This window comes from Prionailurus bengalensis, chromosome A1 (genome assembly GCF_016509475.1).
Source record: "Prionailurus bengalensis isolate Pbe53 chromosome A1, Fcat_Pben_1.1_paternal_pri, whole genome shotgun sequence".
Lineage (NCBI taxonomy): Eukaryota > Metazoa > Chordata > Mammalia > Carnivora > Felidae > Prionailurus > Prionailurus bengalensis.
Window position 1 is genome coordinate 211,920,001 of NC_057343.1, and position 23,084 is coordinate 211,943,084.

Here is a 23,084-nt window from a genome sequence, read left to right on the forward strand (position 1 = left end):
TTTGTTAATTCTTTCAAAGAACCAGCTTCTGGTTTCACTGATCTGTCCTACTGTTTTTTTGGTTTGGATAGCATTAATTTCTGCTCTAATCTTTATTATTTCCTGTCTTCTTCTGGTTTGGAGTTTTATTTGTTGTTCTTTTTCCAGCTCTTTAAGGTGTAAGGTTAGGTTGTGTATCTGAGATCTTTCTTCCTTCTTTAGGAAGGCCTGGATTGCTATATACTTTCCTCTTATGACTGCCTTTGCTGCATCCCAGAGGTTTGGGGTTGTGGTGTTATCATTTTAATTGGCTTCCATATACTTTTCAATTTCCTCTTTAACTTCGTGGTTAGCCCATTCATTCTTCAGTAGCATGTTCTCCAGTCTCCAAGTATTTGTTACTTTTCCAAATTTTTTGTTGTGGTTGATTTCGAGTTTCATAGCATTGTGGTCTGAAAATATGCATGGTATGATGTCGATCTTTTTGTATTTACTTAGGGCTGATTTGTGTCCCAGTATGTGGTCTATTCTGGAGAATGTTCCATGTGCATTGGAGAAGAATGTATATTCCTCTGCTTTAGGATGAAATGTCCTGGATATATCTGTGAAGTCCATCTAGTCCAGGGTGTCATTCAAAGGCATTGCTTCCTTGTTGATTTTTTGATTAGATGATTTGTCCATTGCTGTGAGTGGGGCGTTTAAGTCTCATACTATTATGGTATTACTATCGATGAGTTTCTTTATGTTTGTGACTAATTGATTTATATATTTGGGTGCTGCCACATTTGGCGCATAAATGTTTACAATTGTTAGGTCTTCTTGGTGGATAGACCCCTTGATTATGATATAATGCCCTTCTGCCATCTCTTGATACAGTCTTTATTTTAAAGTCTAGATTGTCTGATGAAAGTATGGCTACTCCAGCTTTCTTTTGTTGACCATTAGCATGATAGTTGCTTCTCCATCCCCTTATTTTCAATCTGTAGGTGTCTTTAAGTCTAAAGTGGGTCTCTAATATACAGCATATAGATGGGTCTTGTTTTCTTATCCATTCTGTTACGCTATGTCTTTTGATTGGAGCATTGAGCCCATTGACGTTTAGAGTGAGTACTGAAAGTATGAATTTATTGCCATTATGATGCTTGTAAAGTTGGAGTTTCTGGTGGTGTTCTCTGGTCCTTTCTAATCTTTTGCTGCTCTGTGTGTGTGTGTGTGTGTGTATGTATGTATTTTCATCTTTTCTCCCCTTCAGTGTGTCCCCCTTAAAATTTCTTGCAGGGTGGTTTAGTGGTCACAAACTCCTTTAATTTTTGTTTGTCTGGGAAAGTTTTTATCTCTCCTTCTATTTTGAATGACAGCCTTGCTGGATAAAGAATTCTTGGCTGCATGTTTCTGATTCAGCACACTGAATATAACCCGCCACTCCTTTCTGGCCTGCCAAGTTTCTGTGGATAGGTCTGCTGCAAACCTGATCTGTCTTCCCTTGTAGGTTAGGGACTTTTTTTCCCTTGCTGCTTTCATGATTCTCTCCTTGCTTGAGTATTTTGTGAATTTGACTATGATATGCCTTACTAATGGTCGGTTTTTGTTGAATCTAATGGGAGTCCTCTGTGCTTCCTGGATTTTGATGTCTGTGTCTTTCTCCAAGTTAGGAAAGTTTCCTGCTATTATTTGCTCACATAACCCTTCTACCCCTTTTTCTCTCTCTTCCTCCTCTGGGACCCCTATGATTCTGATGTTGCTCCTTTTTAATGAGTCACGGATTTCTCTAATTCTTAAATCGTGCTCTTTTGTCTTAATTTCCCTCTTTTTTTCTGCTTCATTATTCTCTATAAGTTTGTTCTCTGTATCACTGATTCTCTGTTCTGCCTCATCCATCCTTGGTGCTGCTGCATCCATCCGTGTTTGCAGCTCATTTATAGCATTTTTAATTTCATTCTGGCTATTTTTTACTTCTTTTATCTCTGCAGAAAGGGATTCTAATCTATTTTTGACTCCAGCTAGTATTCTTATTATGGTGATTCTAAATTCTGGTTCAGACATCTTGCTTGTGTCTGTGTTGGTTAAATCCCTGGCTGTCGTTTCTTTGTGCTCTTTCTTTTGGGGTGAATTCCTTCATTGCATCATTTTGAAGGGAGAAAAGGAAGTTATGAGGCAGAAAAATTGAAATTAAAAAATTTAATATTAAAGAAATATTAAAATTAAAAAATTGGAAAAACACACACAAAAATCGAATAAATGATACTAGATCCTAGGTGTGTTTGGTCTGGGTGTTGAAAGTGGTTTGATAGATTAGAGAAAAAAGGTGGGGGAGGAAAAAGGGAAATCGTTTGAGAAATTGAAAAATTGAATACACTGAAGTAGACTAAAATGAAATGTTGGGAGTAAAATAGAATGAAAAAATTTACATAAAAGCAAAAAATATAGTGAAAAAATTAAAGAAAAATATTTTTAATAGAGATTGAAAATAAAATGAATTTTTTCTCTTTCTGTATTCAAGAGAAAGAAAAGAAATGAATAAGAGAAAAAAGAATAAGAAAAAAGGAAATCATTTGAAAATTGATAAAGTGAATACACTGAAGTAGAGTAAAGTAATATGATGGAAGTAAAATAGAATTTGAAAAAATTTACACAAAAGTAAAAAATATAGTAAAAAGTTAAACAAAAATGTGTTTAATAAAAATTAAAAATGAATTTTTCTCTTTCTGTATTCAAGAAAAAGAAAAGAAGTGAAAAATAGAAAAAAAAGGAAAGAAAATTGAATAGATGGATGTACTAACAGACTGAAATAGGACTGAAATTACTTCATTTTCTGCTAGAAGTCAGACTATGAAGCACTTTATAGTCCACACACTAAGCAGGCGGTGAGACTTGTGTTCTTCAAGAGCAAGGTTGGCCCAGTTGGGCGGGGCTTAGTGTAATGGCCTCATTTTCCAGTAAATGGCACTGCTAGCCTACTGGGGTGGAGTGTTGTGGCACTCGTAGGTGCATATGCACATGCGTGGGAGCAGTGAAAATGGTGTCACCCATTACCCAGTCTCTAGTATCGGAATTCTGTTCTCCCCAGTCAGCAATCGTGCACCCATCCTCTGTCTTCAGCTTTGGTCCACTGCCTGCTTCTTTACTGTCCATGACCAAGCCCCAGGCAATATCTCTCTCCAGAGTTTTATCTCAGATGCAGCTGTTTTCCCTGGCCCCTTACTTGTGAAAGACCTTGGCTTTGACCCATTCCACCCCTCTACAGGAGGGTCTCACCTCACAATGGCCGAATGTCAGCTGTACCCAGGAATACTTGCTGGACCCTGCTGCTGCCTGTGCCCCAAGACTGTGGCCAGGTGCCATCCTGCCTCAGAAAAAGTTCTCGAGATAGTGTAGCAGCAGTGTTTCAGGGATTATGGAAAATCACAATGCACATCAGGCACCAGGCTTCACCCTTAACAACCTTGTTCCAGCACCAGCCAATGTGGCCGTTTTCTGGGGTCTGCTGGGACCAGGTGGCCTCAACAGTTTCTACCAAATGTCCTTTTAGCAGTGGGACTGCTTTTTCTCATGTGGCCCAAGAACCTCCTGGACCCCACTCTGTTCCGGGGATTCGCCCTTCTCACCAGAGCACCTCCAGGTATCGAGCTGCAGAGTTGCAGACTTTGTGCTCCCCTTGTTTACAGTCTTAATGGAATTTAAACCCTTTCCTTTCTCCTTTCTCCCTTTTTAGTTTAGTCCCTGGGGTTGTTTCCAACTTTCCACTTTCTCTCCAGCTGCTTTTGGAGAGGGGTGTTTCTCCTGTATTCTCCCCTCCGTCCCAGTCTCCATCCTCTCTCTGCCTGCAAAAGGGGTTCCCTACCTTTTGGGGCTTCTTGCTCTCCAAGTTCAGCCCTTTGTGTCATGTACCTGCTGAATTCTGTGGTTTAGGTTGTGCAGATTGTTGTGTTAATCTTCCAATCAGTTCTCTAGGTGTGTAAGATGGTTTAGTGTTGGTCTGGCTGTATTTCATAGACAAGAGACCCACAAAAATCTTCCACGTTGTTCTGTCATCTTGGCTCCTCTATTATTTTTTATTGAAGTATAGTTGATACACAATGTGACACTAGTTTCAGATGTCTGACATAGTGATTTGCCAACTGCATATGTATATATATGTTATGCTATGCTCACCACACGTGTAGCTACCATCTGTCACCAAACAATGCTATTACAATTGGATCCTGTGTTTTTACCCAAAGTTTGTCTTTTGATATGGGAGTTTCATGCATGTCCATTTGAAGTACTTACTGATGAGGAGAGACTTCTGTCATTTTTCTATTTGTTTTCTATATGCCTTGCAGCTTTTTTGTTCCTCACTTTCTGTATTACTGTTTCTTTTGTGTTTAGTTGATTCTTTGTTGTGACAATTTTAAATCCCTTTGTCATTTCCTTTTGTGTATATTCTATAGCTATTTTTTTGCGTGTGTTATCTTGGGGATTTCATTTAACCTGCTAAATCTGTGTCATTCATTATAATTTATAGAAGTTCAAGTTTAATAACATTCAAAAATTCTGCTCCTGTAATGTGTTGTTCATGGTCACCCTCTTGGGTTGTTGACATCACAAAAATATCTTTTTGTACATCGTGTGCCCCCAGACATAAACTTTCATTAATTTAAATGAATTAGTTAGTACATTAAATTATATAGAAAACTTGATTGGCGTTACAAAGTTTAAGTAATACTTGTTTTTAAATCAATGATTTGTTTTAAAAAACGGACTAGTTTCTTTAATCATGTAGAAACCAAAAGTAGTTAGAAACTGTTGCTATAATACTAAGTTTATATTTTTCTATGCAGTTACCTTTATTAGAATATTTATTTTTCATTCACCTTTGAGTTAGTATCTGGTGTCCTTTTGTTTTTCCCCTGGAGGACTCCCTTGAGCATTTCTCTCAGTGTGGGCCTAGTAGTAGCAAGTTTCCTTAGGTTTTGTTTATTTGGGAATGTTTTGATTTTCCCCTCACTTTTGAGGGACAGTGTTGCCAGATATAGAATTTTTTTTTGGGCCATTCTTTTATTTTACCACTTTGAATGTATTGGACTGCTGACTTCTGGTCTCTAAAGTTTCTGATTAGAAATCTATTGATAATCTCATTGACAATCACTTGTATGTGATGAGTCACTTTTCTCTTGCTGCTTTTAATATTCTCTTTTTATCTTTCTAAATTTGATTATAATGTGTCTCGACTATGTGTCTGAGCTCATTTTTCTTGGAGTTGATGAGTTTGGATGTTTATATTCACATCTTTCATCCAATTTGGGAGATTTGGGAGATCATAGCTGAAATATTCTCTCTATCCCTTTCTTTCTTTCTTCTCCTTCTGAGCATCCACAGTGCATATGTTGGATCCTTAGGCTATGTTGTCTTGTTTTCAGTCTTAACTTTACTGCTCTCCAGCCTCTATCATTTCCATTATCTTCTCTTTAGGTTCACTGTTAATTTCTTTTGCCTCAAATCTGCCTTTGAATGCTTCTAGTGAAATTTTCATCACATTAGTTGTATTTTTCATTTCTAGAATTCATTTTTAGCTTCTTTTTTGATTTTCTATCCCTTTATTGACATTTTTATTTTGCACACATTTTTTTTTTCCTCTACCTCCCCCACATCTTGCTTTAGTTCTCTGAGAATCTTTAAGGCAGTGATTTTAAAGTCATTGTCTGGTATATCTACCATCAGGTTTTTCTAAAGAATAGTTTCTGTTGATTTATTATTTTCCTCTGAATAGGCTTTTGTTTTCAGCTTCTTGGTGTGTCTTGTGATTTTTGTAGAAGACTGAATATTTGAATCTAACCATGTGTTGAATCTGGAGATGAGACTTTCCTCCCTTCCCCAGGGTCTGCAGATTTTTGTTATTCGTTTTGTTTTAATTTTTTTGATTGTTTTATCCTGCTGTTGTGGAAAAGATCAATATAAGATGTAGATTTCAATGTCCTCAGGTATTTTCTGGACCTTTTCCTGGTCATAAGTGGATACTTTCTTCTAATGTTCCTGGTTTATGTAGTTGTTTTCCAATGTTCTAGCCTTTAATATCTGTCTCGCATAAGGGAAAACCAGAAAAATGAGGGAGAAAAAAAGATCCCTTTTAAGATCCCTTGAAGTCCATTCAGCCAGAGGGGGGAGATGTTTGCAACAATAGGTGTAGGGATAGCAAAGACTTTGCTGCCTACTTCTTTGTCTGCACTTCTGTGATTAGAGCAGCAAGCAGCAATCAGAACCCAGATACGTGATATTTGGATTTTGGTTTTTTTGTTTTTTTTGTTTTTGTTTTTTTTTTTTTGGTCCACTCTGGTTCTTGAAACCTCTGTGCATGCTGCTTTGTGAACACATGTATAGGTGCTTGCCATGTGATGGGGACAGGGGATGGATAGTTGCTACTGTGACAAAAGCTGAAATAACTGAAATTGAGTAAAATTATCTGCAATTTACATTGAAAACCTGCCCTAGAAGTTACTGCAACTCTTCAAAATAGATACTCTAGCCCGAGTCTTCTAGTTCAATTTTTATTTAATTAGGGGAGGCAGATTCCTGTTGCTCTACCATCTTCCCAGAAATTTTCCTACTATCTTTTGACCTTTTTTTTTTTACAAAATTATATATATACATATGATGTTGAATATGTGTGTGTGTGCATATAAAAGAGAATTTTCACCAGTTTCTGTTTGAATGTGTGTCCAGGAAAGCTTTTTATACATATGTGCTCAAAGTGGACCACAGGAGTACTTTCTTGACAGTGTCAGGGATGGAAAGTCCTCCACTGAACAAATAATTCTTCTTAGGAATACCTGAGGTGCTGTAGCTTCTGCTTTGTGTAAGGCAGTGGCACATCCCTCTTTGTGAGCCTCTATGTGAATTTTTGTGTCTTGAATGAATGTATTCAATGAATCTCTACAAAAGTTGTCCACAATATAGTGTCATACACGTGCTCCTGGAGAAAGGTGAATGTGGTTAAGATCTTGCCAGCAAAGCTTATGAGCAAGGCTGTTGAGGTAGCCCATGAGAAGTCAGTACAAGTGATTTGTATCCTTCAAAGATGAAGAAGAGAAACTGCAGCTGAGATCTTGTTGAAATAGGATCAGAACATACTAACAAATCTATGCTTGCAAAGTATCTATTACTACTTAGATAGAGTCAGCAATTTCAGTAATATTGGAGATGGGGAGCAGGCTTAATATGATGCATCACTGCAATAATGTTATAGTAATGTTCTGCAAGGTATCATAAATTATTTTCAGGTTTATGAATTAATCTAAATTAAGCTATTAAATGGAAAAGCAGTGTAGATAATCACTCCTTTGCTTAATAGATCTTTTATAATGGGATTTCATCCTTAAAGCCACTGTTTCAATATGTATTGGGTTGTATTTAAAGGTTAATATGTTGGACAGATCCAAACACGTCCTTTTTTGTGAAGCTGACTATAAGTGCCAAAACTCTAATATTATTTTAATTTATGACATGTTACATAAGACAACAATAACTATTAGTAGTTGATGTAAAAGATGGTTGCTATGACTAAGGGATATTTTATCCCAGTAGTTAAGACAGGGCATGGAAATTTGTCTTGTATTTAATACTTTTGGCTCCTAGTAATACAGGAATATCTACATAAATATAGAAAATATAATCATTATATCTGTTATTTTTGCCCCAGTATTGATTAAGAACACTAATCTCACTAATCTTTGTCATTGTTTCATCTCATCCAATGTTAAAATTCATTTGGAAGTTCTGACAGAGAGGTACAAAAGCAACTTGTGCCCTTTATCAGTTGTAAATTTTTAAAAGTAGTGTTAGATTCCCACACGTATCAAAACAGAACTCTGTTTTCTTTCCTGACTCTCCCACCCTGCCCATCTCCTCTCTTTCCTCTTTCTTTTGGTTCTTATTAGATGTATTTTGGGGAAGTATCTGTTATAACCTGCCTATATATATATATATATATATATATATATATATATGTGTGTGTGTGTATAAGCTTCTTCTTCAGAATATCCCCATTAGTATCATCAAAGTTAGGGGTCTCCCCATGGATAATTTTGAGACATGTGAAATTAATTTGAACTAACTCCTTGAAATAACTCCATGGGCCTGTCATCAGTCTTTTTCTCTATTACTGTGTTAATCAAGAATTTCCTCCAACTACAAGATAATCAGCAGCAGCAGAAAAGTCATTTTCTAAGGTTCTAGCACACCATCTACTTTTGCAGGTATCGATCTCATCATACCACTTGGTAACTACCCTTCTTTACATCATTCAGTGCACTTGTAAATTGCTATCAGTTCTACTCTGGAGGACCATTCTTAAGGGGACAATACCTGACTGCGACACACAGTCACAGAATTCTACCTAGCCTAGTGTCAATCACAGCTCATGCTGGAATCCAGAAACAAAATCCAATCTGATACAGAAAATAGGTTTGTGCGAGACACATAATCAAGACCATGTAAAGACTAAACCCATACTTTTGTCTCTAAATGCTAATTGTGGAAACTTCTGAGTGGTATGGAGGTGAGGATCCCCCTAACATGGATCTGGCCTGCTTGGCTTGAAAATCTTAGTCACACAAGGGAGGGCATGTTGAGTCTTTCCTCTAAGTTTTTCAGGATATGTCACGGAAGATTAAGAGAGAGATGAAGCTTGAAAGCTGTCAGCAGTCTAACTTCAAAAATGGTGTTAGACTTTTTATTACACAGGAGTTATGGGGAAAATGCCAAGATGGTAAGTAGGGCTGCAGAAGACTGCAATTTTTAACTGCAATTTTTAATTTAGAAGACTAAATTTTTAATTTAGGCATTGGTATTTTTTGGTAGAATGAAAAACCTCTGTATGTTTCACTTTTAATTTTAATGAAAATGATTTCTTTTTGTAAGTGATAAATGACAGGGGAACGGGTATTTAAATATAAGGTATGCCATTCACTATACGTGCAATCCTGACAAATTATCTGGCACTCCTTTCATCTCTGTTTTCTCACCTATAAAATGATGAATAATTATAGCTTTATGTGAAAACTTTAAATAGAATCTTGAAGTACTTTAAAATGAATAAAAGTGTCTAAACCTATTAACAGGTTATCAATAAATATTGGCAGGTTGTGTGATTGAAGAAATGAGAAAGCAGAAAAAAACCATACAAAATAGAAGTTCAGTAAGGGAAAATTTGAAAATATTTACAATAATTGGAATAAATAAACCATGATATCCTCATGCGAATGTTAATTTGGGTTGTATGGCATAATTAAAAATTTTCCTATTGGTGTTTTATTTTTTATCCTCTTTTTTAAGAAAAGGGTGAAACATCATATGAAGTTATCAGTTGGCTTCCACCTGAAGATCGTAAAAAAGAATTCAAGAAATGTTTTGATTTCCTTGTGACAGAAACTTTGCATGGCAGGTAATTTCTTTTATTCTCTGCTTGAAAGACTTACCGTTTTAGTGATTTAAATGAATGGTTGGATACATAGATACTTGGAGTGAATTTAAGAGCAATGGATAGATGAATGGATGAATGGATAGATGGAGAGATCAATGACAGGGGGCAGAGGATAAATGGAGTAGATGAATTTTTACTCGCAATTATTCAGTCTGTGTAGTGTGCCTCTTCCACTGAAAGTAGGAATGCATTTCTGTATATGAGGGGGATTGTTCCTTTTGGATCTTCCTGGCAACACTTCACCTACAGTGTTTGCATATTCTCCACCACACAGATGGTGGATAGACAATTTAATTTCTCATTGTTGGTATGCAAATGGGAGTCGCCATATTATACTTATTTTTCCTCCCACTTCCTCACATAAATTCAAGAATAGAAAAATGCTTATGAATATTGATTTCTTATACCTCAAACCAGTGTCTTTTAAACTCGTTTAAGAAACCAAATATCTTGGTGATATACAATGAGTGAGTAACCTGAGAGCTTTGCCATTACCTAGAATGATAGAAAGTTCTTCATGTTCTTGACATCAGAGGGGAAGACACAAATTCATTCCTTACTTGCTTAATACAGTGGCTTAATGTCCATCCCCCTTCTTCCTTAGAAATTCTGTTTGCTAGTAGGTGGTCATAAAATATGGCTTTTTTATAAAGTCATTTTCCTTAGTCAAACTAGACTCCAAATTTTCTCATATATAAGAGATCTGATCTAAAGTACTGATTTGAAATTTTGTCTATATCGTCTTATCTTGTTATTGATACATTTTTAAATTCTGTATCTCATCTCTTCTTCCTTAAACTGATTACCTTGAAGGCCGTTTTTTTTTTTTAATGTTTATTTTATTTTTGAGAAAGAGAGAGACAGTGAGAGCAGGGGAGGAGCAGAGAGATAGGGAGACACAGAATCCGAAGCAGGCTCCAGGCTCTGAGCTGTCAGCACAGAGCCTGACGCGGGGCTGGAACTCACAGAACGTGAGATCATGACCTGTGCTGAAGTCGGATGCTTAACTGACTGAGCCACCCTGCCGCCCTGAAGGCTGGTTTTATATACATGTCACATATGGTATAATATACCAAGCACAGTGCTTTCCTATATTTTTTTAATTAACTTAATTTCTGACATGATTAATGTTCTACTTTTAAGGAATTTGTACTTCAAATTTTAAATTTGTCACCAATATTTAGCAGCACTGTTCGGGTAAAATCACTTAAAATATAATAGAGAATAATTTCAGCTAATCACCTGTTATCACATGAAGTTGATTTTAACCCCCAGGTGTAGATCTGCATATTGCCAATGAGTTCTCACCTGTGGGCTTTCTTTCAGTGGGCTGACATAGTGTAGTGTTGTACAGGTTACAGGTTGGCCAGGCCATTGATTCTCTTAGTTCTTCATTCAAATGGTAGGCCCATGGGTCACCAAAGTACTTGTACCTGTAACTTCTGGTCAGGAACATTCTCATCTATTTGTCCCTATGCTGCATAAAAAGGATCATTTTCCTTGCAGACACTGATGCAAAAACATTGAAGCAGAATGGTTCCTGGAACAGTGCCATAGACCAGAGTCTTAATAGATATTGGTAAAATTTTAGCATGAACTTTTGTGAATACTCCAGCTGGGTATGAAGTGGAAAGGATAGTAGTTAGCTTCACAAAGGCTTTTATTTTTGTTTGTTTTAAATGTTAATCTTTTCTGGTAGGAAGACGTAAATCTCATGGTCAGCTTAGAATTAGAATTCAAATGTTGCCATCAGAAAGTTCCTTGTGTGAGGCAATCTATCAAATTCAGGCTATTCTCAATTTCAACTAAAAGGGCTATATCATGAATATTGATGTCATGAAGTTATTTCCACAGTTCACTTAGGAAACAGGACAGTCACTGATAAAAAGTCAGTATACAAATGAAAGTTAAAGAGAGCATCACACCTAAAGGAAATAGAAGCAGAACAGCAAAGACACCCCAAACCCAGAGGAAGAAGAGAAATAATAAAGATCAGAGCAGAAATAAACAATATAGAATCTAAAAAAACAGTAGAGCAGATCAATGAAACCAAGAGTTGGTTGTTTGAAAAAATAAACAAAATTGATAAACCTCTAGCCAGGCTTCTCAAAAAGAAAAGGGAGAGGACCCAAATAGATAAAATCATGACTGAAAATGGAATTATTACAACCAATCCTTCAGAGATACAAGAAATTATCAGGGAATACTATGAAAAACTATATGCCAACAAACTGGACAACCTGGAAGGAATGGACAAATTCCTAAACACTCACACACTTCCAAAACTCAAACAGGAAGAACTAGAAAATTTGAACAGACCCATAACCAGCGAAGAAATTGAATCAGTTATCAAAAATCTCCCAAAAAATAAGAGTCCAGGACCAGATGGCTTCCCTGGGGAATTCTACCAGACATTTAAAGCAGAGATAATACCTATTCTTCTCAAGCTGTTCCAAAAAATAGAAAGGGAAGGAAAGCTTCCAGACTCATTCTTTGATGCCAGCATTACTTTGATTCCTAAATCAGACAGAGACCCAGTAAGAAAAGAGAACTACAGGCCAATATCCCTGATGAATATGGATGCAAAAATTCTCAATAAGATACTAGCAAATCGAATTCAACAGCATATAAAAAGAATTATTCACCATGATCAAGTGGGATTCATTCCTGGGCTGCAGGGTGGGGGGGTTCAACATTCACAAATAAATCAGTGTGATACATCACATTAATAAAAGAAAAGAAAAGAACCGTATGATCCTGTCAATCAGTGCAGAAGAAGCATTTGACAAAACTTAGCATCCTTTCTTAATAAAAACCCTTGAGAAAGTCGGGATAGAAGGAACATACTTAAGCATCATAAAAGCCATTTATGAAAAGCCCATAGCCAATATCATCCTCAATGGGGAAAAAATGAGAACTTTCCTCAGGAACACGACAGAGATGTCTACTTTCACCACTGTTGTTTAACATAGTGTTGGAAGTGCTGGCATCAGCAATCAGACAAAAAAACCGAAATAAATAAGTATCCAAATCGGTAAAGAAGTCACACTTTCATTTTTCACAGATGACATGCTACTCTACATGGAAAACCCGAAAGATTCCACCAAAAAGCTGCTAGAACTGATACATGAATTCAGAAAAGTCGCAGGATATAAAATTAATGTACAGAAATCAGTTGCATTCTTATACACTAACAATGAAGCAACAGAAAGACAAATAAAGAAACTGATCCCATTCACAATTGCAGCAAGAAGCATAAAATACCTAGGGATAAATCTAACCAAAGATGTAAAAGATCTGTATGCTGAAAACTATAGAAAGCTTATGAAGGAAATTGAAGAAGATATAAAGAAATGGAAAAACATTCCTTTCTCATGGATTGGAGAGTAAATATTGTTAAAATGTCGACACTACCCAAAGCAATCTACACATCTAATGCAATCCGAAACAAAATTGCACCAGCGTTCTTCTCGAAGCTAGAACAAGCAATCCTAAAGTTTGTATGGAACCACAAAAGACCCCAAATAGCCAAAATAATATTGAAAAAGAAAACCAAAGCAGGAGGCATCACAATCCCAGACTTTAGTCTCTGCAACAAAGCTGTCATCATTAAGACAGCATGGTATTGGCACAAAAACAAACACATAGACCAATGGAATAGAATAGAGACTCCAGAATTGGACCCACAAATGATGGCCAACTAATCTTTGACAAAACAGGCAAGAATATCCGATGGATAAAAGACAGTCTCTTTAACAAATGGTGCTGGGAGATCTGGACAGCAACATGCAGAAGAATGAAACTAGACCACTTTCTTACATCATTCAGAAAAATAAATTCAAAATGGATTAAGGACCTGAATGTGAGACAGGAAACCATCAAAACCCTAGAGATGAAAGCAAGAAAAAGCTCTCGGACCTCAGCCTCAGCAATTTCTTACTTGACACATCCCCAAAGGCAAGGGAATTAAAAGAAAAAATGAACTACTGGGACCTCATTCAAGATAAAAAGCTTCTGCACTGCAAAGGAAACAATCAACAAAACTAAAAGGCAACCAATGGAATGGTAAAAGATATTTGCAAATGACATATTGGATAAAGGGCTATATTGGATACAAACAGAAGAGACTCATAAATATGGAGAACAAACTGAGGGTTGCTGGAGGGGTTGAGGGAGGGGTGGTGGGCTAAATGGGTAAGGGGCACTAAGGAATCTCTTCCTGAAATCATTGTTTCACTATATGCTAACTAATTTGGATGTAAATTTTTAAAAATAAAGAAGAAAATTAAAACAATTATAGAAAATGTTTAATATATAATATTAAATGAAAGAAACGATATGTAAAAAAATAAAATAAATAAATAAAAATAAAAAATAAAATCAGAAATAAAAGACATCCAGATGGCCAACAGGCACATGAAACGATGCTCAATGTCACTCTTCATCAGGGAAATACAAATCAAAACTACATTGAGATATCACCTCACACCAGTCAGAGTGGCTAAAATGAACAAATCAGGAGACTATAGATGCTGGAGAGGATGTGGAGCAATGGGAACCCTCTTGTACTGTTGGTGGGAATGCAAACTGGTGCAGCTGATCTGGAAAACAGTGTGGAGGTTCCTCAAAAAAATTAAAAATAGATCTACCCTATGACCCAGCGATAGCACTGCTGGGAATTTACCCAAGGGATACAGGAGTGCTGATGCATAGGGGTACTTGTACCCCATTGTTTATAGCAGCACTTTCAACAATAGCCAGATTATGGAAGGAGCCTAAATGTCCATCAACTGACGAATGGATAAAGAAGATGTGGTTTATGTATACAATGGAATATGAATTGGCAATGAGAAAGAATGAAATCTGGTCATTTGTAGCAACGTGGATGGAATTGGAGAGTGTTATGCTAAGTGAAATAAGTCAGGCAGAGAAAGACAGATACCGTATGTTTTCACTCATATGTGGATCCTGAGAAACTCAACAGAAGACCAGGAGGGAGGAGAAGGGGAAAAAAAAGAGTTACAGAGAGGGAAGGAGGAAAACCATAAGAGACTCTTAAATATTGAGAATAAACTGAGGGTTGATGGGGGGTGGAGGGGAGGGGAAAGTGGGTGATGGGCATTGAGGAGGGCACCTGTTGGGATGAGCACTGGGTGTTGTATGGAAACCAATTAGACAATAAATTTCATAGTAAAAAAAAAAAAAGAATGTATCAACTAGAAATGAAACTCTAAAATCTGCTAGTGTAGGGAATGCTTTCAAAGCAGAAGGATCTTGAATTAGCTCTGATAGTGGGTGCATATGGATTGGCCAGAGAAAGGGGAGGGGAGGAGGTGAGAACATTTCAGGAGGCAGAAACACCTGGAGCAGAGTGATCAGAGCAGAGTATTCATTGGACACTGGTAAAATGGGTGGGTGGTAAAATATTGTGAAATTAACACCTCCAATGAATATTTGTCTTTAGTTTTTTGTTTGTTTATTTGTTTTTGTTTTTACAGGGAAGCATTTGACAACTTTGTATCATTAATGAAACAACTGGGAATTCGATGCAGTGATTTGCTAAGGAGAGGTGATATCATGGATTTCTTAAAAAATGAGAACTTTGACTTGGTATTTGTTGAAGCATTTGACTTCTGTTCTTTCCTCATTGCTGAGAAGCTTGGGAAGCCATTTGTGTCAATTCTTCCTACCCAATTTGGAAGTGTGGACCATGGGCTACCAAGTCCTGTGTCTTATGTTCCATTATTCCGTTCCTTGCTCACCGACCACATGGACTTCTGGGGCAGAGTGAGAAATTTTCTGATGTTCTTTGATTTCTCCATAAAGCAAAGGCAAATCCATTCTACCATTGAGAACACCATCAAGGAACATTTCCCGGAAGGCTCCAGGCCAGTTTTGTCTCATCTTTTAAAGAAAGCAGAGCTGTGGTTTGTTAACTCTGACTTTGCCCTTGAATTTGCTAGGCCCCTGCTTCCCAACACTGTGTATGTTGGAGGCTTATTGGCCAGACCTGTTAAACCAGTACCACAAGTAAGTAAAACCTTAGTGCTCAATAGCGACTTCATGCAGAGCTCTTCAGTGCAGAGTTGGTGGCTTCCCTGCCAGTGGGAACTGGGAGTGAAGTAGGATGAGACAAACAAAACACCTAAATGTAAATTTTTAATTTTTTAATTTTTATTTTTCTATTCTATTTATTCTATTCTATTTTAAATTTTATGTTATTTTGGTAAAAACACTTAATATGAGATCTAGCCCCTTATCAAAATTTTAACCATACAATACATAATTATTTACTGTAGGTACCATATTGGATCTCAGATCTCTAGACCTTATTTATCTCACTTATCTGTAATTCTTTCTCCATTGAATAATAGCTACCCTTTTCTCTTAAACCCTAAACCTTGGAAACCAGCTGCCACTTTTCATTTTATGAATTTGAATATTTTAAATGCTTCAGATAAGTTAACTCATGCAGTATTTGCTTATCTGGCTTATGTCACTTATCATAATATCTTTAAGTTTCACCCATGTTTTCCCATATTGCAAAATTTTCTTCTTTTTTAAAGAATACATAATATTCTTCTTAAAAGAACATATAGTATTCTCTTTTTTAAAGAATATAAGTATTGTTTTTTAAAGAATATAGAGAACTTTTAAAAAATATGTAGTATTTTTTAAAGAATATATATATTATATATATAATGGAATATATATATACATATATATATATATCTCACAATTTCTTCAACCATTCATCTTTAATGGATATTTTGTTTGTTTCCATATCTTGCTTATTGTGAATAGTGCTTCCGTGAATATGGGAATACAGACATCTCTTTGAGATCTTGATTTCCATTTTCTGTTTTTAATTTGTGGGGAAATTTCCATACTATAGACCTTAGTGCCTTTGACATTTTTCATTCCCAACCACAGTATGTAAGGGTTGTTATTTCTCCATATCTTTAACACTAGTTGTCTTCTGATTTTTAAAAATAACTACCAATATTTGTGAATTAATAACTCATTGTGGTTTTGATGTGTATTTCCCTGATGGCTAGTGTTGTTGAGCACTTTTTTCATATATCTGTTTGCCATTTGGCATGTTTTCTTTGGATAAATGTCTATTCAAGTCCTCCATCTATTTTTAATAGAGTTATAAGACTTTTTTCTTCTCCATTGAATTGTAAGCCTTTCTTATACATTTTGGAGATTAATCTCTTAGGATTATGGTTTATAAATGTTTTCTATTCTGTAGGTCTTCTGTTACTCTGTTGATTGTTTCTTTGCTGTGCAGAAGCTTTGTAGTTTAATGTAGTCTCACTTGTTTTGTTGTTTGTTTTGGTGTTTGTTTCTTTTGATTTTGATATTTCATTTTCTAGTTTATTGTGCTATATTTTTGAAATCAATAGCAAGACCAATACCATGAAGTTTCACCCTGTGTTTTTTTTCTAAGAGCTTTGTCGTTTCCGTCTTAGGATTAAGTCTTTAATCAATTTTGAGTTGAGTTTTTTGTATGGAGTAAGGTGAGGGTCCAGTCAACCTCTGGTGAGAGGTTGTTTTCATAACTATCTGCCAACTTTGGTGAGACTGGTTACACAATTTCCTGGGGTACAGTTAGTTTTTAGTTATTTTTATTTTTATCTTTTAAGTACTTCAAATAAAATATTTTTAAAATATTTCTGTACAGAATGAGAGCATGGAGCTTCCTATTCTAATGTCATGTTGTGCTCTTTTCAGTTTTAAATAATAGATTTACATTAATCTTATAATTATCAAAAGATAGTAAAGGTGATTTTAAGTGGTCCCCCAGAATGGTAGTTCTAACAGTGTAGTGCTGGATAGAGTCAATTACAGCCCAATGGAACAATGGGGTATAGGTTGGGAATTGGGAACAACCAAGCCATGAAGAGGATGGAGAAACTGTTATAAAGAATTGACAAAACTGTATTCATGCTCATTTTTAGGGGATTAAATCAGAAACTTCCTAGGGGGCCTGGTGGCTCATTTGGTTAAGCATGTGACTGCGGCTCAGGTCATGATCTTACATTCGTGAGTTGGAGCCCCGCATTGGGCCCTGTGCTGACAGCCCAGAGCCTGGGTTCTGCTTCAGGTTCTGTGTCTCTCTGTTTCTGCCCCTCTTATGCTCGCACTCTGTCTCTGTCTCTCTGTTTCAAAAATAAATAAACGTGAAAAAATTAAAAAAAAATTTCCTAAGAATAATCTAGGAATTATTATATGCTATATATTATATAGCATAATATATGCTAATTAATATCACACAAAATAGACTTCAGTCAAAAAGTTCACAGGAGGTAAAAATATTTTATAAATGGTTTAATATAACAAATCAATCAATGTAATACATTATTAGAGTGGAAGGAATAAAAAAACACATCATGTCAATATATGCAGAAAAGATATTTGACTAAATGAATACCCTTTCATGATAAAAACAAAACTAAGGGTAAAAAAGGTACTTCTTCACATGACAAAGAGTATTTACTGGAACACTCACAGCTAACATCATATTCTTTATGATAGACAGAAATTGTGCTGCCTCAGGTCAGTAGTCTAAGATGCCCACTGCTACTTAAATATGCTATAGACAGAGCAAGTAGGCAAGAAAAAGAAATTCTGAATTGGAATGGACAATGTCAAAATAGCTTACATTTTTTTATATGACATAAGTCTCTCTATAGAACATCCCAAAGACTTCACACACCAAAAAGAAACTACTAGATGTTAAACAAATCTAGCAAAGTTGCAGGGAAAATATCAACATGGAAATAGGACTTGTGTTTCCATACACTGGCTAGGAACAACCTGAAAATGAAATCAAGTAAATTATTCTGCTTACAACAGCATCCAATTAAACTGAGGAGGTGAAAGACATGTATGTTCACTGGACACTACAAATTTCCTGAGAGAAATTAAGAAAGACCTAAATAAATAAAAAGATATCTCTAGATCATGGGTTATGATACTTAATATTGTTAAAAGAGCAATACTACTGAAAATTATCTACAGATTTGATCTAATCCTTATCAATAGTTTAATGGCCTTTTTTATAGATGAAAAAGGCAGTTTTCAAATGCATATGGAAATGAAGAGACCCTGAATAACCAAAGCAATAATAAAAAGAAGAATGACTCATACATCTGTGACTAATTCATTTTTACAAGGATGCCAAAAACAACCAATGCAGTCTCTTCAGACTCTCTTCAGAAAATGGTGCTGAGACCATTGGATATTTGTTCACATTGAAGGGAATGTATTTTGAGCCTTCCTCACACCACATACCAATATGAACTCAAAATGGATCAATGGCCTAAATAAAGAGCTAAAAGCCATAAAATTCTTAGAAGACAAGAAAGGGATAAATCTACACAGACTTGGATTTGGCAATGAATTTGTAGATGTGACACCAAAGCATGAGTAACAAAGGAAAAAAATACATAAATTGGACTTCATCAGGATAAAAAACTTCTCTGTATCAAGGTAGAATGCAAGTTTGTCTTCTCACTGCCACATTTTAGCCTCATACTGGAGGTCCTAAGTAAAACAATAAGACAAAAAAGGAGGTAAAAGGCATATAGATTAGACAGGAGGAAATAACACGGTTTGGTTCACAGATGGCATGATGGTCCATTTAGAAAATCTGAAAAGTCATAAAAAAATCCTAGAATTAGTAAGCAATTGGAGCAATGCCACAGGATACTAGTTTAATGTATAAAATCATCCTTTTCTTATATATCAGCAATGAATGGAGGAATATGAAATTAAAAACAATAAACTATTTACATTAGCACTACCAAAAATGAGATCTTAGGAATAAATAAAAAATATGTATATATACAAGATTAAATGAGGAAAACTATAAAACTCTAAAGAAAGAAAGAAATTAAAGAACTAAATAAATGGAGAGTAAGTCCATGTTCATGGGTAGGAAGACTCAATATTGCCAAGATATTAGTTCTTTGAAAATTGATCTATACATTCAATGCAATCCCAATCAAAACCTCTGCAACTATTTTGTGGATATTAATTAAAAATTTTTAAAATTTGCATGGAGAGGCAAAAACCCTAAAAAGCCAACACAATATTGAAGATGAAGAACAAAGTTTGAGGAGTGATATTGTCAACTTCATGACTTACTATAAAGCTACAATAATCAAAATGGTATGATATTGGCAAAAGATTAGAAGTCAATGTAACAGAATAGAGAAGCCAAAATAGACCCACATAAATTTAGTGGGCTGATGTGTCATAAAGGAGTAAAGACAATAGTATAGAGAAAGCAGACTTTCAAAAACCAACAGTGCTGGAAAAATGATCTGACTACATAGAAAATTAATTAGCCTCAGATCCTACACATTCAAAAAAATTAACTCAAAACAGACCGTAAACCTTAATATAAAAAGCAAGTGCAAAGTACGAAACTTTTAGGATATGATATCAGAAAAGAATCTAGAGGACCTAGGGTTTGGTGAAAACTTTTTAAATGCAAAACCTAAGTCATGATCTATGAAAGAAAGAGTTGATAAGTGTGCTAAGTTGAAATTAAAATTTCTCTTCTGGGCAGGAATTATCAAGAGAATGAAAGGAGGAGGAACAGAACACAACCAAATGTTTGGAACAGATCTGTTAAAAACTATTATTCAAAATATTCAAATAAACACAGACACACATATACACAATATACAAAGAACTATTAAAATTTAACAATTAAAACCAGTATTTTAAAAATGGACCGAACACCTTACCAGAACTGTCAACAAAGAAAACACAGATGGCTCATAAGCATATGAAGGAGACACATGACAGATATTTTCCCAGCATTACCTCAGTTTCCAGAAGGCCTACTGCCCCCTACTGGTCTAGGACATCAAGTGGCACTCTCCCAGGCACTAGCACCCTGGTCTGACATTGGAACACTCCTAAGTGACCATGTATCCCTAGAACTAGGATGAGGGATGAGGATCACCCTTGTTCTGGGGCCATGTTGTTAATGAAGAAAGAAGTTTCCACCCCCTGTACTTTCCTCTTCTTAAAACATTGTTAAATCAACATTCTGAATCTAGGTGTTGGTGCTACAGTATGTGTTAAGTGCCTTATGTGCAATGTGGGCTATTGTGATAGTGGCTGGACACCTAAGGCTCTCTACACATCCATTTGTGATTATTGAAGGTATTCATATGGTATGGCGTGTCCTGAGATCTCAGAAAAATGACTTCAAAACCACCAGACACAATGGATATGAGCACAGTGAAGAGTGCACTGAGCTGTTCCCAGGGCTATGAGAACAATTTCAAGACAGTGAGCTCTAGGTACTGACAGGAGGGCGTATTCAGTTAATAGTTGACTTTCATTTCATGAATGTCTAGGCTTTCATAAACAACTTTGTTCACATCCTGTCCTTTCTCACTTCTCTCCAGGAATTTGAGAATTTCATCAGCAAGTTTGGAGACTCTGGTTTTGTCCTTGTGGCCATGGGCTCCATAGTGAGCAACTATCAGTCCCAGGAAGTTCTCATGGAGATGAACAGTGCCTTTGCTAATCTGTCTCAAGGTGTGATATGGAAATGTAAGTTATCTAAGTGGCCCAAAGACGTCAAATTGGCAGCAAATGTGAAAATTGTGGACTGGCTTCCTCAGAATGACCTCTTGGGTAAGGACTACCCAGATCTATTTCTCTCTTTCCATTTATGTAGCTTTAGGGCTCTACTAGGCACCCCAGCAGCCTGTGAAGGGGCAGATGGTAGCTAAAGGTAATGTCTAGAGGGTAGGAATGGAGCAGCCAGCTAGAGTTCTTGGGATATTAGGTATACTTCCCAAATGGCTAAAATTTCCATGTTTTCTTCTTCCTTTCTATTCCTGATACCTTCAGTCAGAAGTGATATTATCATGCCATTATTTTGACCCTATCATATTTGGCACTGAACAACATTGCCTAAATACAAAGACAGTTTACGGACTCTGAGAACACATATCAAGGGCCATACTACCAGTGTTTTCCAGGCATCTTGAGCACCTGTTAGGCTTTACGCCATTGTAGAAACACACTCCCACACTTACTCGTTCACCCTCCTTTGCTGCAAAAGATGTACTCATACTTTCACAAGGTTTCTGTTAACTGTCTGAAGAGTGTACTAAAATATCTGAATGTCAAGCTGAATAACCTCTCAGCTTTTTAGCTGGTTCAACAAATTCTCTGGTAACAGAGAGCTAGATGGTTCTGCACATTTTTTTCAGAAGGCATGGGGTATGTAAAAAGATTCTGATTTTCAAAGAAACACAAATAAATTCTGATGCACATCCCCGTTGAGAGGCAGTTTTGGAGATGAACTCTTTGTTATCAACACTTGTTTTAGTTTTCTCTAAAGAAGGGTGGAGTAAGCACACAGGAACTGGAAATACTGAGATGGGTGGTCCATCATTCTCTGCTTTAGAGGATTTCCTATGGAATTGAATAGAAAGCATATGAGGTGTAAGTTTGATGAATGTCACATGATTATGTGTCGTCAATGAAAGTGTTAAGACTTCAGATAACAGGGAAGTGAATGGACAGTGAAAGAGAGAGGGTGAAACCTGGAGAGTGAGAGATGGAAACAGAGATAGAGTGGGATACCAAGAGAGACAACAGGGATGGGAGATGCAAGAGAGATGTAGCATTGAGAGAAAAGAATGGATGGATGAAAGGATGGATATGGGAGGAAGATTATTTCTTGCTAAGCACTGTTCTCTGCAGATTTCCTTGGGTTCTTATTCCCACATGGATTGTTTTAAGGAATCTTTGTACAGAGACAAGGCCAGAATCTTGTATCTTGGAATATGCACCCTTGAGTGTGTCCTAAGCTAAATCAGTATATCAGTTTCTCCAACATAATTTGAGATCTCTTTGTATTTTTTTTCTGCCCTTGCTACTTTATCAGATGTTCTGAAAATTTTCACCCTGAAATATTCTGCTCTGTTCCTGATTTACAACAGCTCACCCACGCATCCGTCTTTTTGTCACTCATGGTGGGATGAATAGCATAATGGAGGCCATCCAACATGGTGTACCCATGGTAGCGATTCCTGTCCTTAAAGAACAGGCTGAAAACGTGGTCCGAGTAGAAGCCAAAAAGTTTGGTGTCTCTATCCAGTTAAAGCAGATCAAGGCAGAGACATTGGCTCTGAAGATGAAGGAAGTCATAGAAGACAAGAGGTATGGAGCTCTTTGGGCTTGTGGTCACTTAGGCTGAATGAAGGCATCAAATACGAAGGGTGCTGTGTGGCACACTTTTGCAATAACAGCTGGAACTTCCAGGACACGGAATGTGTATGTGACGCTAACATCTGACCTGTTACCTTTGAGAGCAAGACTAGGCATTTAGGTTAGATATTGAGAACGAGTTCTACTCAACTATAAGTAGGACTGTGACCTACTTATATAGGGTTTCTGAGAGGTGTTATATTTTAAGGGTGCTTATAATTGAATTACTTAAGGCAGAAGGTTGCCTTTCAGTCCCCCAATATGCCACACTGTTTCTTGCCTCAGGCCCTTTGTCAGTGTTGCTCTCTAAAACATCCTTCCTTCTCCTCTCAGGACTGGCACCTTCATGACAGTCGGACTAATCTCCAATGCCCTCTCCTCAGAGAGGCAGTCT

General features: G+C 36.5%; 1 protein-coding gene across 1 annotated transcript in view; it reads left to right on the plus strand.

The window, feature by feature from the left end:
• Window positions 1–23,084, plus strand: part of LOC122494657 (UDP-glucuronosyltransferase 3A2-like) — a 45,539-nt gene that overhangs the window by 20,179 nt on the left and 2,276 nt on the right. Inside the window, exons 3-6 of the mRNA XM_043600013.1 lie at window positions 9,289–9,397; window positions 14,935–15,466; window positions 20,872–21,103; window positions 22,423–22,642. Of these exons, the coding sequence (XP_043455948.1) occupies window positions 9,289–9,397; window positions 14,935–15,466; window positions 20,872–21,103; window positions 22,423–22,642 (1,093 nt within the window). The remainder of the gene's footprint in view (window positions 1–9,288; window positions 9,398–14,934; window positions 15,467–20,871; window positions 21,104–22,422; window positions 22,643–23,084) is intronic.